We start from the raw sequence: 18,649 nt of genomic DNA, 5'->3' as shown, positions 1-18,649 counted from the left end.
TCAGCAGGACAGGCTGACGGCTGGTCATAGCATCGTCCACCCAAGGCTCCTGCCGCTCAGGGAGATAACTGGCAAGGGAAGTGAGGCCCTGTGTTCGGCGCCATTTCTCAGTCTGTCGCGTGACAGTGTTAGAAAACCTGCACCTGCTCCATTCAAAAATGCCAGGGACCCTGCTAGGCCCCAAGGAGCAGAGCCCCCGAGCTGGTTGAGAGAACTGGAACAAGCCTCATTTCCTGGCTACAGGGGTGAGGGAATGAGCCCAGTGAGGCCTGTGGGAGGGGGGTGGACTCGCTCTGGCAGAGCAGTGCGGGGAGAGGGAGTGATGGCAGGTCCCCCCGCCCCAAGCTGGGCACCTCCAGCTGGCATCCCCCAAGGACCTCGCCAGCTCCAAGGGCAAATCTAACCCAGAGCTTGACCCCCATGAACGGCAAAGTCCCTGGCCCCCTAATTATGCATCATCAGCCCCATTCTACAGCATGGTGCAAGTGGCACAACGAGGAATCAGACTAACATGGTCTCAGAGTGAGCGGTAAGGTGGACAACGGACCCCCTGCAGCCCAGCTCTAAGCCCCCCCTTCCTCCCCCATGCACCCCCAGCCCCCAAGGACTTGGCTGACTCACAAGAAAAACTCTCAACAGAACTTTTATTTAATAAAGAAACCAATGGCTGAGGCACACAGCTCTCCCAAGCCTTGTTCCATCTCCCCGCACCCACCCCCAAAAACGGGGCTGGGGTGAAACCACCAGCTGGCAGAAAATGCCCATCTTCACACCAGGGCAGTTCCGCTGACGTGCACTGACAGACCCCCAAAGCCGCCTGGCTCGAGGCATAAAGCTTTGGCTAATTCCCACAGCCAGGCGCTTTGACGGAGCCAGCTAGGTACTCTCCAGCCGGCAGCAGGCTCAACACACTCTGCCCAGACCGCTCCTTTACGCGGCAAAGGAGACAATAAGAGGCAGAGATCGGCAAAAGCCCCCGACGCTGGCCTAACTCGGCTCCCGTCATCGCCAAGGTTGAAGAGCAGTAAGTCCACACAGCGTGCTCCAGAAACCGCCCCCTTCAAAACTCTCTACTAATGCTAGATGCTGGGGCAGTTCTGCACGAAGCAGATTCAGCCACAAAAAAAGGACCAGCTCGGTCTGCGTTTATGGAAACAAAAACGCAGCTCCAACGTTCGCAGCCTAAGAGGATTCTCTCTCCTTTTTGAACATAAAACTTATTTTAGTAAAGCAAGTGCTGTCAAAGCTGGGGGCGGCCTTGGGAGGGGGGCGTCACAACCGTCCTCCGGCCCCGTTTCTGCCGCAGAAAAAGCTCAGCCAGTCACATCAGCGTGCCGGTGTCTCCCTCGCCCCTGCAGCGGGAAGGACGGCAGAGTGGAGTCTTTGGTGCAGGCGCCTTGCTCCGAGATTTAAACCAAAACTGACTCACGGCAGAGCGAGCGCAACTGAGCTGAATGGCCCGCAGGAGAGTGAATGGGGATCTCCCTCCAGTCAGGGGAAGAAGGGGACTGCAGGACAGCTACCCCCGGCAGACAGTGATCCCTTGGGAGCGCCACAGAACCGCACAGCTGGAACCCTGGCGTCCGACTCAACAGACGCTGGCAGTTAGCCTCAGAATCTCTATGATCAGCACCCTCCAAATGCACTGAAAACACCCACTCCCCACCCCAGAGAGCCCCCAAGAAGGGCAGTCACGCAACAGCCGGCATCAAGTCCCTGCTGCAAGGAGCCAGCAACGTGCACTCGACGCGGTGCAGCCCCCGCCCCAAACACACACGCCCACAGACGAGGTTACGATGCAAACCCGTCGTTTCTGGACCCGGAGAAAGGGTGGGTCCCCAATGGCCGTGGTCTCTCCTTCCACCTTCCCGCAGTATTTTATTCCCCCGCCCCCGTCGGGGAGTCCTCATGGTCGTCTCAATCCAGGCACCAACCTCCTAGGGACCAAAGGGAAGGCAAGAAAGCAGAGGCACTGAGTGGTGCAGGGAGCTGCAGCTGCTTGCTTAAAATAGCAGCCCGGAGTGGGCGTATGACAGCCTCTGACTGTAGCTAGTGCCACTCCTTAACCTGCCCATAGGGGTCGCTATTGAGCAATGCCCTCCCGCTCTCAGGGCAGCCATGCTGGCAAAAGCACGTCAGTGCAGACAAGACTCCCCCCCCGCCACATGTACAAGAGGGCATTTGCCCTTCCTGAAAGCAGGATCTCGGGGACAGCCAGGGGCCCAGGACCACCCCCAATAGACAAACTTACGCACGCCCCCTCTGCGACGCCTCCAGCTCGCTGCCGCTCGGGGAAGGGGTCACAGCGAATCGTCTTCGACCAGCATAACGTCGTCGCCGCTTCCAGACACAGACGCGGCTTCTGCACAGAAGAGGAGAGGCAGCGGGTAGAACGGGCGCAGCATCAGGGCTCCCCAGCCTGCCACCAAGAGCCACCGTGCAGCCAGGAGTCTGTGCCCCCTTCTCTGGGGACAGGCCGCAGAGAGACGACCTGCTCTGCTCAGGAAGAGCCCTAGCCAGTGTCCAGCTGCTCCCTGGTGCAAGGAAGGGCCCAGCTCTCCCCACTTGTGCGCCCCCGTGCACTGAGAAACAAGAGTCGTGCCGCAGCTGACACTAAGAGCCCCTGTGCATCCATTTCACGCCCCCTTCACCTGGCTCTCAATTTACACCTGATCTCAATTTACACCTGGCTCAAGCTGGAGAACCCCAGTCACCAGCATGGGGCTGCTCCGGATTTACACCAGGAGGAATGAGAGCAGGCCCGACGCGGCACTGAGCACTTGCCCGGGGCCCGCTCCGCACTGAAAGAGGCATTGCTAAGGATTGAGGCCCTCGCCAGGGGCTGTCCCTCGGGGGAGGAGCAGATGTTGCCAGCTGGTGGAGATCGCCAGTAGTGGCCTCTCCAAGCCGAACGATAGCAAGGCGGCAAATGGAGCAGCAGCCATGGGACACTCCTGCATCTCAAGGCTGCCAGTGCAGCAGAAATCTGTACTCCTTGTGCTTCTGACACCCCAGACCACAGTGCGGTGCCCAGGCTGCCCATCCATGGTGCCCTCTGTACCTCTCCTCCAGGCCCTCAGGCCCCCTTCCTCCTCCTCTCCCTCGCTGCCAGAGGAGCTGATGAGGACGGGGCTTTGGAGGGAATCGCTGGCAGAGCCGGAGCTGCTGCAGAAGACCGAGGAGGTGGACCACTCTTCTGACGTGGAGAGGTAATAGAAGTAGCCCCGGGGGGAGTAGCAGCTGCTGTCCCCAGAGGCCAGGGGGGTAGGGAAGCTGGCGTCTGAGGTGCTGGAGCCTTTGCTTGAGAGGGAGATGGGAGAGGCCTCTCCCGAGCAGGCTGCGGGATGCGTGCAATCAGCAGGACTGGATGTCCACTTGGCATCTGCTGCATGGCTCCTGGTGGCCAGCAGAAACCCCCCAGCCTCCGATGCCCCCTCGCTGCTGCAGCCCCCTGAGCCATTCTGCTGGTCACCGCCAGCTGGCAAGGCGAGAGCCTTGGAGTCCCCCAGAGGGCAGGAGGGAGCCGAGATCCGTAGGGACCAGAGTGAGGGTATGACAGTCTTCTGGGAGGGTGGTTCTGTGGGCTCGGTGTCACTTCGGAGCTGCTCAATGGAGTCATCTACCAAGCCAAAGGCACATATTACATGGGGAGCTGGGCCGCGCTCTCTCCTCTGTGTCTTCAGCACATGGACACAAGCTCCCTACAGCTCCCCCACCACCACCACCGCCCCCGGTCTCTTTTCTGTCCCATTGTGCCACTTGGCCACCGCTGGTGCAAGAACCTTCTCCTCTGCAGCTACTGCTGACTAAAACAGCCTCCCCTCGATTTCTGCTCTTCACCTTTCCCCACTTATCTCCTCCTGGCCTCCTCGCTGCCTGGTCTAACCCTAGAGGGGGTTTCTTGAACCTTTCTGCCCCAACTCTCCTCCCCATCATAGCTGGAAGTAATTTCTCTCCTTTGCCTAACGGATTATTTAACACCTGCCAAGCATTTGAGGGATACACTTTGTATCTCGTGTGGACGGAGGCTATTTCTCGAATGTTCATCCAAACCAGCAAATGACCCGTGCCCCATGCTGCAGAGGAAACACAGAGAACCTGGGGGAAAATCTGGCGATCAGTTAGACCCTGAGCGTGGGGGCGAGACACCTGGGAACGAGTTCTCTGTAGTAACTCAGCGCTCCCCCCACCCAGGGTCCCACCCTGGAGATCTCTGCTAATAAGACTCGCGGGTAGGCCACGTGCCGCTGTAGGCAGCCATCATACCATCCCCTCCATAACCTTGTCACGCTCAGTCTTACGCACACAGCCACTTTCAAAGAGTCAAGGCCGCCTGAAACGACATTCCCAGCCTCCTCACTAGATCCCAGAAAACAGAGAGGGAAGCCTGGGTTTTGGTTCCCATCCATCGGCAGGATTAGCCCCTACAGTACGTTCTCTCTTGTGCTAGGAGCAGTGGAGCTTTAAACAGCCCTCTCTGTCCAGCGCTTGGAATAAGGGGATTAGCACCAGTTATTAAACACTGGAAGGATTTGCAAAAAAACCTCAATTTTCATGACCCCATTTTCTTTTTCCCTTTCAGGCAGCTTGGGGGCCGTTATTACAAGCAGCACCTTGAGGCCATTGCTGAGATCAGGGTTCTATCAGGCCAGGGGCTGCACAGACACGAGACAGTCGCTCACAAATCGGAGTAGACAAAGGCAGGAGAGGGAAGGGAAACGCAGGCACAGAAGTGACTTGCCCAAGGGCCACAGAGCAGATCAGTGGCAGAGCCAGGAATAGAATCTAGATTCCTAGGTCTTCACCCAGTGCCCTCCCCACTAGGACACACTGCCTGTAAAGTTGACCAGCCAGTTTCTAATTTGCATGCACCTGGGACAGTGTTCTCTTAGGGCTACGAACTGCAGAGGAATTAGTAAATACCTCTCCCACCCACACCCATACCCACGGAAGTGTATTTTAAAAGGAACTAAGTGAATATAGTCCAATTCATACTGAATTTCCTGAAAAAATCCTTGAAACAAAATGTAAGTGCCAGGCCTGAAACGGTCGGTTCTGTTTTTCCCTAGAGTAAAGAGAGATTTAATTTTTTTGCCCCATTCATGTGACGGAGGTGGAGAATCAGGTCTCAGAGGAGGGAGGAATCAATCAGGAGTGGTGGCACATGAAGAGCCAGAGACTTAGCTATTGATGTGATGTGGAAGATGCCCAGACACTGCGGTGATGGGCAGCAGGATACAGCCCTAAAGGCAGACGGGTTCTGTCGGAGCAGCCGCCCCCAGGAAGGGCGGGTTGCTTCAGCCGATCACAGCGGCGTACCTGAAAGGCTGACGCAGGTCTCTGACAGGAGGCTCTCGAGGGAGGTCCCTGCAGCATTCCCCTGAGCAAGAGAGAGAGGCAACGTTAATCCCATTACTGTGCCCGCGGACAAAACACCTCCACAGCGCAGAACCGACCAGGGCCCGTGGAGGGGAGAGGAACCCAGCCCCAAGGCAGAGATCTCCAGTGGCAGCGCTGAAGCTTTCACAACAGCAGGGGGCGATATGCGCTGCTCCACGCTGGAGATCTCGTGGGGTAGGTGAACAGCGCAGCCGGAGGTGCGACTCCCGGCTCAGGGAGATGGACACGCGCTCCTAACAGTGGCAGAGCTGCGGCAGGCACAGGCAGCGACTCGGACCGGCTGCCTGACGGCAATCCCGCCCGAGACCCTGGGCACGAACTCGGGCAGCTGGCCCACGCAGCTGCAGCCACGGTGCTATCTTGATCAAAGCTAGCGCGGGCACGTCAGCCGGAGCCGGAAGCTACACCTCCAGCGGCAGGCGCGCCCGTGATGCCACAGCCGCCTGCGTCGGGGCAGCCTGAGAGCAGAGGGACCTAGAGCCCCTCCCCTCCGCCCGGCACACGTCACTTCCTCGGGCTCCTTTTCCTCCAGGCTGAGAACGGGCTCATTAGAGCTGCTCGACACTGGTGCTTCCAGCCCTCCCGTTTAGCTCCTTACACAATTCCCCAGCCATCGGGAAGGGTTTGCAGCCTTTGGCGCCCAGCCTGGTGGAAAAGGGCACAGCCCTGGGGGTTTGGAGAGAGGCCGCTGACCGGAGAGGAGAGGATATCAAAATTTCAGCCAGAAATAAACGTGCTCCGCCAAGAGTTGTCCTAACGCTGGCCTCCGGATAAACGCCAGCCTCTCCTGATGGCTTCCCAGCACTTCCACGGGGTTAGTGATTGACTAACCAGCATCTTCTGGAACGCCTCAGCCGTGGCCCCCGCCCCCAGCTGGGGGGCGCCGTCCCCCGCAGCGCCATCCTCCTCTCCCGGGCACCGCACAGCATGACCCAGCCGGACCAGCTCCTCCCCTATATCGAGGCTCTGAAGGGGAAACAGGAAGGGGCAGAGAGTTGCAGGCTGACGACAGCACAAGGGGGTGCCGCTCGGGGACGGGGAGCCAGGGAGGAAGCAGCACTGGTGGTTTGGGGAACGATACAGATTGGAGAGAGACGGGAGTTTGACTGAATCCTGATCTCAATACATGCAGAGACGAGCCCACTCCGGGCTCGCCAGGCTCTGGCTGCCAGCGGCCGCACCAAGGGGAGTGGAGGTGCAGAAACGTGCTGCTCTAGAGACGCCTTGTCAGCAAACGCTGCGTGTGTGTAAGGGGAGCCGGCAGCCTGCCAGACAACCCGGCCTCCGGCGCTCACCGGTCCGTGGCTGGTGTCGTACAGCTGGATGCGCGGCCAGGTACAGGCCCCAGACTGGACGTAACTGGAAATCTTCGCCAGCAGGGGCTTCCACTCGGCACAACACGTGAGGCGATCGAACTCGTCCAGGGCGTCCTCTTCCCACTGCTCCCCTGTGGGGAGAGACTGAGTAGCAGGGGCTGGGTTTGACTCCCCGGGACACAGAGAGAGAGAGCCCCACGGAGCTAAGCGCAGGCGGGTCTGGAAATGGGAGATTTCAGCCTCTTGGCAGCCATCGAGAGCCGCCTCTCCCTGGGCGCTGCCCGAGCCCAGTCAGGCTACCCCACCGGCAGCCCAGCTGGGTACCTCGCGGGGACCCATCCCCACCGACAGCCCCCCGCCCCCGGCTTCGCCACTCACCTGCGGGGGCAATCCCAGCAAGGCTGCACTCGATGGCCTGGAAGGGCAGACTCAGGAAGTCGCTCCTAGCAGACAGGGAGGGGAGGAACCACTGTGAACAGCGATACGACCCCAGCACGCGGAGGCCCCCGCAGCTGGTGAAATCGGTCAGGTCTGCCCTGCTAAGCCGCGTCTCTCTGGGTTAGCGGGGATCTGCACGTGCTAGCGGCGTCACTGCACCCATCCTCGTCCTTCACGTGCAAGGAGCTCCACACCCTGGACAGTCGTTAGCTCGGCCATTCAACCCCCTTGAGATAGAGGCTCTCCCCATTTTACAGAAACTGAGGTGCAGAGCGAGCCAGGAGGCTTCCCCGGAATCCCACAGCAAATCAGCGGCAGGAATGGGACCCAGGAGTCCTGCTCCAACCCCCCCTTGCCCTAGCCTACGCTCTCCCTCTTCACCGCCCTCCTTGCTGCACGTACCGCAAGGCTCGCAGTGCTTCTAGGGGGGCTTCCCCGTTATCCCCAAAGTCGACGTAATACAGATCCAAGTTGCCGTTCTCCAGGGTGCCCAGGACTCGGGCCCGGTACCAGGAGCCGTGATCGGCATACGGGGCAGCCACGATGTCGCCTACGCGGACGTTGGGGAATTCGGGCTGGCGAGACAGAAGGAGGGGCAGGGAGTCACACGCGCAGGTTCTCGAGGCTAGAACGGGAAGCGATGCAGGTTCTAGCAGCAGGGGAGGAAGAGAAGGATTAACCCCTCTTTGGCTAGCGGGGCGGGGGACACATCGTTCTATTCGGCTGCGGCAGGTTTACCCAGCCGTCGCGTCGGGCGGGGCACGCCACGGCAGACGCTCACCGACTGGCTGCTGCTCCCGTAGTACTGGGACATCTCGCAGGTCAGCTTGTCGAGCTGCAGGCTGCGGGAGCCGACGATCTGGATCCAGAAGTGGCTGGGGTTCTCCGAGGCCGAGACATAAACCTCCAGGTGTTCGTCCGCGTGGAAGCTGAAGTCGGGGCTGGGGACTGAGAGGGGCACACAGCAGTGAGCAAGAGGGGAAGGGGAAGCCCAGGGTCACCCGGAGTGAGAGGCAGAGCGTACGAGTCCAAGCATGGGCTGATGATCCGGACGGAGGGACAAGGGTCTTGGGGTGGGTGGGGGGAGGCAACATTTCGCCGCATGCGAGGAGCTTTGAGGAGAGCCTGCAGATCTACCCGCAAGTCACCTTGCTGCGTGACATGCAGCCCCAGCCCTTTTCTCTTTACAGCTGCTTTTCTCCAGGACAGCACCCTTTGCAGACACCTAACCCCCACGGAACAGACAGGGAAACCGAGGCACAGAGCAGGGTGGGCGCTGCTCTGAGACCAGCAAATCAATCGAAGAGCCAGGAGAGAATCCAGTTCTAGGTCTCAGCGGCCAGCCCATGCCCCTCCAAGGGCTGGGGCAGCAACCCCTGTGGTGCATGCCACACACCCTCTGTTTGAGCCAGCCCTGGAGAAAACCACTCCACTCACCCTCGAACATGGGCACCGCCTGGCTGGGCTCCATCACCAGCTCCTCCGGGGACTCGCTCTCGGCTCTGAGCTCCTGTGGTTGGTCCGGGGCTTCTGCAGCCAGCAGGCGGCCTCCATCCCCTGCCCCTTGCGGAGGGCTCGCCAGCTGGCAGAGGGCCTCGCCGTTGGGGCGTGGCAGCTCCTCCTGCTGCCCGGGATCCTCTCCCCTCACGCCCAGGGGCTGCTTGCGCAGGCACCGGGCCGCCGCCGACAGGGCCAGTTTCTTTCGAAAGGCGTCGTCCTCCGAAAGCTTTTCCAGGATCAGTTGCTTTGGGAGAGCAAGGGGGAGAAGGGTGTTTGCACAGCCCATGCAGAAGGAGACGCTGTGACAGGGTAACCCCCATGCAGGGTGCTCCTCTGTGGCCAAGCTTCACAGTACTGGCATGTCCTGCCTCAGTTTCCCTTTCATCCACTCCAACCTAGTTCTCCCCCTCCTTCCTAGGGGTCTCCGCACAAGCCTTCCTGCAGCTTGGCAGCGTTCTCCCGCTCTAGCCCGTCCTGAGAGCTCATCGCCAGCAGCTCCCAGCTCAGCTGCCTTCTCTTAAACCAGACCGGGAGGCAGCTGACCAGTCCCAGGTGCACCGGACCCCACTGCCTCTTAAAGGGGGCAGTCACCCCAGACCCACCTTGGCAGCATTCACCTCCTTGCGGCTCCCCGAGAGGCTGATGAGCCGGGTCAGACACAGGGCGTTGTCCGTCTCCTTCTCGCAGACCACTCTGGCCCCCGAGCTGCGGCAGATGGCTCGCACCGTCTCGCCACCCCTGCCTGGGACGGGCAGCGAGAAGTAGGTTACTCACTCAGCAGCAGCAGAACTAGAGAACCCAGCCGAAGAAACGGCTCTGAAGGGAATGCCCACTTCCCCCGCTCCGGTCATTTTTTTTTGTGACCAGAACACAAGCACCTCCAGAAATTTGGATTTTGGCTGCTCCGCGCCAGGGAGATGATTTTAGCGAAGGACGAATGGCTGCTGGTGGCCAGATGCTGCAGCGATGGGCACCACCATAAGAATTGGACAGATCCAGCTGCGATTCTGGAAGGTGCTGGTTGCCGCTCGGCGTATGTCTACCCTGCAATCAAAGCCCCACGGCAGCGCGTCTCAGAGCCTGGGGGCCAATGACGCAGGCTTGTGCTTCGGGGCTAAAAACAGCAGTGCAGCTGTTCAGGCCAGTCCTGAAACCCTCCAGCTCCAGCCCAAGCCTCAACGTCTATCCTGCTGTTTTTAGCTCTGTAGCATGAGCCAGGCTCTGAGATTCGCATTTTTCATGGCAGCCTATAGGTACAGCTAGCTAGTAACCAGCGCTCCAGCATGGCACTTGGGGTACAGAGCCGGCCTTCGGGTGTGATGCAAACTCCAGGGCCTGATCTCTCGTGCTCTGTGAAAGAGGCAAGGAGCTAAGCCCCATTTTGCTGGTTAAGTTCCGATTGAGCCGGGCTTCCTGTATTTCCGTGTTATCTTAGATACATCTCTAGCCCCTAACACCAAACTAGCCAAGCACCATGCAGCCTTTAAGGGCATTTATCCTCACAGCCCTCCTGTGAGGCAGGGCAGGGCTCTTATTGCCACTGTACAGGTGGGGAAACCAAGGCACGGAGACTAAGTGACAGGCACACGGTCACACAGGAAGTCAGTGGTGGAGAAGGGACTTGAACCCAGATCTCTCACAGCCCAAGCCAGTTTCCAGCTGGTCAGGGCACAGTCTCCTTCCCCCGCAGTGTCTCCATTGGACAGAAGCAGTGTTCTACCCCAGAGATGTCAGTCCTGTGGCCAGCAATTCAAACCTAGCTTTATAAATACAGGCATCCAAAGCGCACCAGGATCAAAGGTGCAAAATAAAGGTTCTTAGATTTGAGATGCTGCAGTCTGATACACTGAGGCAGCTCAATGAGATTTCTTGTCACCCTAAGGAGCCAATGAGTGGAGAAGGGGGTAACTATTTAATCCCGGGCTCCGGATGCAGATTTACTGTTATGTCTCAGTATTTCTCCCCAGCGCCCCAGCCCAGGAACAGCAAGCGCTCTGGTCAACAGCCGGAAGCAGTATTTAGCAGTCGCCGTGTTTCACCACAGCTGTGGTCAGTGTTTCTGGAGCAGCTTTAAAAACCAGCCCCCGGGTCACTTCTGCCCAGGCCCCTTGCATTTCTTCTGGTGGCTAATGGGAAGTGTGTGTGTGTGGGGGGGGGCGGTTAAGTCTCTAGACAGTTACCGATAATCCTGCCCACGGCTCTCTGCGGCACAGCGAACTGCTCCGACACGGGGGCGTTGTCCACCAGGATCTGGTGAATAGCAGCTTTCGCTCGGCACACCTGGACGGGGAAGCCACTGATCAGCAGCACCCGCTCCGCACCGGAGTCCTCCGCTTCCACATCAATGCGAGCACCAGTCTCCTTCCTTAGCTGCGGAGACACGGGACAAAGAAATCTAGCAAGGTTCTCACGCAGAGGGGATGGCTTAGCCTGAGCATCAGCCTTAAAACGCAGACCCCTTGGAAATGCCAGCGATTCAGCCTTTAAGCCTGTTAGAGTGGGTGGACCTTTAGAAGCCAAGGGATAGGCATTAAGATCCAGTGGCACGTACTGCCCTCCCCTGGCATCTGTGCCCAAATCTTCCCCTCCCCAGGCCGCTGGGCCGGTTGCCAGCCTGGCTGCAGCAGCTTATACAAAGGGTTTGCCAAGATCTTTGGGATCCTCTGGGATGGAGTGAGAGGGGCAGGGGAGACCACCACACCGAAGCCAATGGTGGGGCCAGGCACGGATGCAGGACTCGCTAACCGTTGTCCACTTGCCTGTTTGATACTGGCGCCCTGTCGTCCGATGATCAATTTCACAGCCTCCTGGGGGATCTTCATCTCAATTTCAATGTCATCCTCTCCTACAAACGTCAGCCGCTCCTCTGAGCACAAGCCATAGTAGACAGGTTAAACAGGCTAACACATCCACCCCCAAAAGCCATCTTCCCCATGGCCTGAAGGTGGCCAATCCTGCTAGCTCAGCAGCTCCAGGACAGGAGAGAAGGGGAATCCGCAAAGCTCCAGAGCGGTGAGACATTTAACCTTTCTGTGCTAAGTCTGTTTGCATTTCCCCAAGCGCCAGGCAGGATCCGGGAAGGAATTAGCAGGAGGGTGAAAGGATTTTAACTTCTTGCGGGGATATTATAGAAAGTGCAGAGGAACTTCAGAACAAAGCTGCTCAGAAACAGGCCTCCTGTCCCCAGGGATCACCCCTCCCTGGATATGCTCTTCAGCATGGGAGAGATTTATTTCTGAGCACCAGCCAACATTTGGCAGGGATGGGAATGGGGGCGGAAGGAGGCCAAGTAATTAATAATTCAAGCCTAAATGCAACACACAAGCTGTTAGTCACCATGCAACAATGGAGTCGGGGCCAGCCGAAGGTCATTGCCGCGGGGTGATGCATACGTACCTCGGCTTTCTCTGTACCTGCGGTACAAGATGTACATGACAGTTGCACTGGCTGGGATCCCCAGGACCAGAGCGATTTTCTGCAGGGTTGTCAGGTTGTTCCAGTAACCCCGGTCTGTTGACATCTTTCCCAGACTGATGGACCACAGCCTAAGTGGGGGAAGAGAGAAATTCTCTTAGCTACAACAGTAGCCCCTCTTCCTGAGACCATGACTGGCTTGACTGGCAGTCCCAATGGGCACAGACTCCACTAACCCTGGGCACTGCCAGAGCAGGGCAAAAGTGAAAACACGACTGGCACATGCCAGGACTCGTTCAAGCTGCTCACAGATAGCTGCAGGCTTTAAGCCTTCCGCAGGATCGCTCTGCATCACAAAGCCGATCTGTCAAGGCACACGAGCCGTACCCGGCAGGCTGTGCTCTTCCAAAGTAGGCAGCATCAAGCAGTTTGCTACAGGAAGAGGCAGGCAGGAGGGTGAAGCCGCCAGCTTGGGAATTTAAACAAGAATAAATGAGCTGCCCCCCATTGTTAAAGCTCTCCATGGACCTAGTCTCCTCCTTGCAAACATCCTGCACCCAATTCCTCCCTGGTTCTCTGCACTCTCACAATGTTAGACGCAAGGGCCTTCTCCTGTGCAGCTACCTGGCCTCTGGAACAGCCTGCCTGCCTCCTTTCCTCCCGTGCCCATGCCTCTTTCCTCCCCCGCTGCTGCCATTACTTAACTCTGTCAAGCATTTGGGGACACTGAACAAATTATGGGTCTGATCACACACCAGTGCCCTGGGAAGTCAATGGAGTTGTGGGTGCTCCGTACCCCAAGTTACCCTATCAAAGCTGCTGAAAGCTGGCCCAGTGATTAGGGACTTGGGGTCCCCAGGTTCAATTCCCAGCTCTGCCACAGACTTTCTGCATGGCCTTGGGCGAGTCACTTCATCTCTCTATGCTGCCGGTCCCCATCCCCCTTCTACAGATAATAGCACTTCTCCTCCTCACGTGGGTGTGGTGAGGTGCTCGGATACAGCAACAACGGGGCCATGCAAATACCTGTGGTAGATTTTGCTCCTGGTCCTCCTTATCTGTTAGGACCCCCTACAATAAATAACAATACTTAGCATTGATCCCCTGGGGAACGGTGCTATATCTCAAACCCCTTCCCAAAGCAGGGTCACTTCTCAAACACAGACCACCTGATACTCAGGGGTGCTGGTCGCATGCAGCAGCTCCCAACGACTTCAATAGTGGCTGCAGGTACTGGGAGCCTCGGGGGGAGAATGAGGTCTCAAGAGATTATCTGATTTGCCCCAGGGCCATGCAGCAGAAACAGAATCCAACAGTCCTGCCTCCCAGTGGCTGGTGGAGGATATTGATGCTGCCTCCGAAGAATCATCAACCAGTTTCTGAGAGCGGCCGCGAATGGGGGTGGGGATGGAGGAGGGAGAGCAGCATTTTGAGAGCTTAACACATTGTCAGTGGGCGTTGCTAGATCTCTCTCGCACAGGGGAGATGAAAATATATGGAGACAGACTCCAGACAGCAACAAGAGAGAGATTTCACATGGACACATGCCAGCAGGGAAAGCTGTCCCTTCCCATTTGGGTTCTACCCCAAGACCACAGTTCAGAGGTCTGTGCTCCTGTGAAGTGCAGCGCGTCAGAAAGCAAGACAGGCAGCTAAGCGAGACTCAACTTTGCTGCACAAATGTTAGCAAAAAGGATCCTAACCCTGGCGTCTGTGGTAGTTAAGTTCTCAGTTTGCACCACAGCCCAGCTAGAACGTCACTTACGCGCTGGCACAGACTGTAACGGGGGAGAGGGATTGATATTTACACCCACGTCACCACAGACCATATGCTCCTTGCGAAGCAGGGTGGTGGCGAGAGCTACTCTGAAGGGGATAAGCCAGGGCCGGGAGGCAGCATCACAAGGTGAGCAGGGCACGGGCCTAGAAGCCAGGAGAGCTCGTTTCTTATCCCGGCTCTGCCACTGACTTACCGTGCGACCTCGGGCAAGTCACTTCCCCTCCCAACCTGCATCTGCCTTTGTCCAGTTAGACTCAGTTCCTCGGGGACAGGGGCTGTGTGTGTCTGTGGAGCACCCCATATAATGGGACCCTGATCCCGTTTGGGACGCCTAGGCACTACTATAATGCAAATAATAAAATAGCATCACTGGCTTGTCTTGTTTATTACAGAGGGTTCAATGGGAGAATAGTAAGAAACTCCAAAACCCAGTTGTGACAGAGCTGGCAATTTCCTGCAATATCCCCGGAAGCCATTATTGTATTAAATGTGTGTATTCTTGTGGGCTGGGATTGTCTGTTACCACTCTAGAGGGAAATGTGACAGATGTGAGACCTGGGAATTCAAGAGACTCTTACTGAAAATGTGCCAGACAAGTATGGACTTTTGGGACAAGTGGATTTCCTGGGGGAATCCCTAGGGAGGGGTCCATGCAAATTCCCCAACTCCCAGATATGCAAAACCCCAGCGTTTTGAAGCTATGCCCTGAGGAGAGGGTCACAGTCTGCTTATTACCTGTTACAGAAGGCCAAGATCCAAGGAACAGCTGATCTGCCCAGTCTCTGCTCTGGATCTAAGACGGATGAACTCGTAAGCATGAGGAAAAACCTAGTTGTGGGTTCTGAAGAACAGACACCTACCAGAGCTGCAGGATAGAGTTGGGGGGTGACCTCTGGTTAGCTTTTTAGCAGGTCAGTTCTTTCATTGTTTTTACATATTTTCCCTGTAATGCTTTTACCTTCAGAATAAATGTACTTTGGAAGAGCTGTGTGGTAACTTGTAATGGTTGGCGACACACCGGTCTTAGCCCTGAGAGAGGGAGCAGAGTGCAGGTGCTGGGTTTTCTAGGCAGTCTGGCTTGCTGGGGATAGCACAGTGTTGGCAGAGAACTGTGCAGAAATCCCCCATCAGGAGCAGTGAGACACAGGTCTCTCCCACCCCCAAGAGGTGACAGCTGGGAGCTAGAAGCCTAAAGCAGGTGCCCCTGCTGGGCCAAGGAGGGGGAATACAGGTGCAGTTGCCCTGAACTGTGACATATCAATGGCAGAACAGTAAGGAACCCAGTTGTTTCCCCCACTACAACAGAAGCTCAGGTCTCTTGCATACAAGTAACACTGCTATTGGTGGGACAGAAAGGATAGCTCAGCGATCTGGGATGTATTTCCTACTCTGCCACAGGCTCCCTGTGTGACTTGGGCAAGTCACTTAGTTTCTTTGGGCCTCATTTCACCATCTGGTCAGCGGGAGGACCTAACCCCCCCAGGGACCTGCGAGGAGAAATACATTAAAGATTGTGAGGAGCTCTGATGCTATGTTGATGGGGACATTACCTAAGACAGCCTGACAACTAACACACTGCAGATGTTGCTACAGCCACTGGAAGTCCTTTGCTAGCAGCGAGCCAGTCTATAAATTGTCTTTAATTATTGTTTTTCACGACTGCATGCACATGATGGGATTGTTTTGATCAGTTCACTTTGAAAAAATTAATACACATATCTGGCAGGTAAAATGTAATCAGAGTCAGCTGGACCTGGCATTAAGCGCAGTGGAATAAAGGCAGCTGGCAGGCCAAGCAGCTTGTGGCCTCAGGTTCTCTCAACAGCACAGCTCAGCTGTTGAGCAAACCTGCACAAGGAGAAGAAATGTGTGCGCCTGACAATCACGGGAACCGCCACTGGGGATCAGGCACAAGGTCCAGCTAATCTGGTACCTTGGTTTCCACCCCCTGCTCCCGGGAAGACGTGAGCAGAGACTTAGGCCCGGCAAAAGCATTTTGAGTGTTCGCATTTTATATTTTGTTTTTAATCAGAGCTAAACTCCTGCAATCAGACACCCCCCATTCTACTGCCCTTAATGCCAGCACCCCAGATCCACAGTCACCCCCTTCCAGGCCAAAACACCCACCCCACATTGCACCCCTCTCCATCAGCATATCTAACCCCCAGGCCACTCACCTCTGTGCTGTTACATCTAATGCACTAGAGCCACCCCAGCCCAAGCACCTCAGCTCCACACACCATGCAGCCAGTGTGCCTAAGCCAACCCCACCCCACCCCACTCATGCTCTACTTCCCCATGCCACAGCCCTGCCAGGCTGCTGCTGCTGCGCCAGGCCTGGCTTCCCCAAGGACGCCCCATCTGCTCCATAATACAGCTCCCTAAACACCCCCACTATTCTACCCACCACATCCCTCAGCTAACCCCAAGCAAGCCCCCTTGGATGGCCTGGACCCAGCTGTTCTGGTCTCCCCTCCCCATCCCCATCCTACCTTTCCCCCCACCACACGAGGTTCCCCCAGAGCCTACCCCCTTCACTGTCCCAGGACCCAGGTTCACCCCCACTCCAGATCTCTCCCCTCTCACACCCCAGGCCTCCCCACTCCATGCCAGGACCCACACTCCCTTTGGCCCCTGCAACCCTGTGCCAGCCCCACCCCCTCAGCCCCTACAACTCCCACATCATCCCATGCGAGCCACCCCACCCATTTGGCCCCTGCAACCTCAAGCCACCCCCCTCCCCCTTGGCCCCTGCAACCCCCCATCCCGTGCCAGCCCCACCCACCCCCCGGCCCCTGCAACCTCATCCCGCCCCATACAACCCCCACCCCGTGCCACCCCCACGGCCCTCCCCTTGGCCCCTGCAACCCCCATCCCGTGCCACCCCACGGCCCCTCCCCTTGGCCCCTGCAACCCCCATCCCGTGCCAGCCCCACCCACCCCGGCCCCTGCAACCTCATCCCGCCCCATACAACCCCACCCCGTGCCACCTCCACAGCCCCTGCAGCCCCCATCCTGTGTCAGCCCCACCCACCCCTGGCCCTACAACCTCATCCCGTGCCACCCCACGGCCCCTCCCCTTGGCCCCTGCAACCCCCATCCCGTGCCACCCCCACGGCCCTCCCCTTGGCCCCTGCAACCCCATCCCGTGCCAGCCCCACCCACCCCGGCCCCTGCAACCTCATCCCGCCCCATACAACCCCACCCCGTGCCACCTCCACAGCCCCTGCAGCCCCATCCTGTGTCAGCCCCACCCACCCCTGGCCCTACAACCTCATCCCGTGCCACCCCACGGCCCCTCCCCCTTGGCCCCTGCAACCCCCATCCCGTGCCACCCCACGGCCCCTCCCCTTGGCCCCTGCAACCCCCATCCCGTGCCAGCCCCACCCACCCCGGCCCCTGCAACCCCATCCCGCCCCGTGCCAGCCCCACCTGTCTCAGCCGCTCCGCCGCCGTAGTCGCCGGCTCCGCTCCCCAGCCCCGCCTGCCCGGGCAGCTCGCACGCGCCCGCCGCAGCAAATCACCGGGCCGCGCCTCCGTTCTGAACCAATCGCTACACGGGTGGCCACGCGAGCCACACCGCGGCTGAAACTCCAAGGCCAATCAGCTCCCACTCCTTCTAACCAATGGGAGGCTAGGCTAGCGGGACCCCCTCCCCCCAGCCAATAAGAGAGAGGTATTGGGAGAGCGGGCCCCGCCCCTCACCCTTCTCTGAAGGCGGGTCAATTCTGAGAAGCCCCATGATGCACTGGGGCAGGGGTTGATGCTGAGAGGCCCCATGATGCACTGGGTGGGGAGGGGGCAGCAGCACTCTGAGAGTTCCCATGATGCACTGGGCTGGGGGAGGCAGCAATCTGAGAAGCCCCATGATGCCCTGGTGCAGCATGCTGAGAGGTCCCATGATGCACTGGGGGTGAGGAGGGGGTAGCACCACACTGAGAAGCCCCATGATGCCCTGGGGGCAGCATGCTGAGAGGTCCCATGATGCACTGGGGGTGAGGAGGGGGTAGCACCACACTGAGAAGCCCCATGATGCCCTGGGGGCAGCATGCTGAGAGGTCCCATGATGCACTGGGGGTGAGGAGGGGGTAGCACCACACTGAGAAGCCCCATGATGCCCTGGGGGCAGCATGCTGAGAGGTCCCATGATGCCCTGGGGTGAGGAGGGGGTAGCACCACTTTGAGAAGCCCCATGATGCTCTAGGATGCGGGAGGCAGCACTCAGAAGCCCCATGATTTGGACCCTACCAAATTCATGGCCATGAAAAGTGCCACAGACCTTGAAATCTGGTGTGTCTCCCCCCCCCCCCCCGGTGAAAGCTGATCTTTTGTGTGCTTTTACCGCATACTGTACAGATTTCACAGGGGAGACCAGCATTTCTCAAATGGGGGGGTCCTGACCCAAAAGGGAGTTGCAGGGAGGTCACAAGGTTATTTGTTGGGGGGGGCGAGGGAGGGTTGCTATACTGCTACCGCAGCCAGAGAGCGGTGGCTGTTAGCCAGGTGCCCAGCTCGGAAGGCACCACCCTGCCAGCAGCAGCGCAGAAGTAAGGGTCGCAATACCATCCCATACCACCCTTCCAGCTGCCCAGCTCTGAAGGCAGAGCCGCCGCCAGCAGCAGCACACAAGGGTAGCAGTACCGCAATCCGCCCTACCTTGGGACCCCCCCCCCACAACATCTTTTGGGGTCAGGACCCCAGCAATTACAACACTGAAATTTAATATTTAAATATAATAAATTTCATGATTTCAGCTTTTAAAAATCCTATGACCATGAAACTGGCCAAAATGGATCATGAA

The 18,649-nt window shown here is 58.0% G+C and overlaps 1 protein-coding gene across 5 annotated transcripts; it reads right to left on the bottom strand.

The window, feature by feature from the left end:
- Positions 1-626: 626 nt before the first annotated feature.
- On the bottom strand, positions 627-17,426 carry TDRKH (tudor and KH domain containing). Of its 5 annotated transcripts, XM_039512502.1 has the most exons (18): positions 17,281-17,369; positions 14,584-14,641; positions 13,095-13,139; positions 12,378-12,537; positions 12,051-12,199; positions 11,414-11,520; positions 10,835-11,024; positions 9,257-9,396; positions 8,592-8,898; positions 7,936-8,102; positions 7,557-7,729; positions 7,095-7,159; positions 6,696-6,847; positions 6,232-6,366; positions 5,320-5,380; positions 3,062-3,619; positions 2,256-2,362; positions 627-1,937 (listed from the first exon to the last, which is right to left on the bottom strand). In XM_039512502.1, the coding sequence occupies exons 5-17, from the start codon at positions 12,172-12,174 to the stop codon at positions 2,301-2,303; spliced, it is 2,241 nt and encodes a 746-aa protein (XP_039368436.1). In that variant the 5' UTR covers positions 12,175-12,199; positions 12,378-12,537; positions 13,095-13,139; positions 14,584-14,641; positions 17,281-17,369; the 3' UTR covers positions 627-1,937; positions 2,256-2,300. The 5 variants fall into 5 exon arrangements, with proteins under 5 accessions (XP_039368436.1, XP_039368435.1, XP_039368434.1 ...); XM_039512501.1 differs by lacking the exon at positions 12,378-12,537; XM_039512500.1 differs by lacking the exons at positions 12,378-12,537; positions 13,095-13,139 and having other exon boundaries at positions 14,584-14,713; positions 17,281-17,401.
- Positions 17,427-18,649: the final 1,223 nt, after the last annotated feature.

Source organism: Mauremys reevesii, linkage group 24, assembly GCF_016161935.1.
Source record: "Mauremys reevesii isolate NIE-2019 linkage group 24, ASM1616193v1, whole genome shotgun sequence".
NCBI lineage: Eukaryota > Metazoa > Chordata > Testudines > Geoemydidae > Mauremys > Mauremys reevesii.
This window is presented reverse-complemented; position numbering and strand designations above follow the sequence as displayed.

Coding starts and splice junctions, on each gene's coding strand:
- TDRKH (XM_039512500.1), bottom strand. CDS start 14,666: ATGCTTACGAGTTCATCCGTCTTAGATCCAGAGCAGAGACTGGGCAGA. Junction 12,200..14,583: donor ATCTTGGCCTTCTGTAACAG/GTAATAAGCAGA, acceptor TCCCCCACTTAG/GCTGTGGTCCATCAGTCTGG. Junction 3,620..5,319: donor GACCTGCGTCAGCCTTTCAG/GTACGCCGCTGT, acceptor TTGGCTTGGTAG/ATGACTCCATTGAGCAGCTC.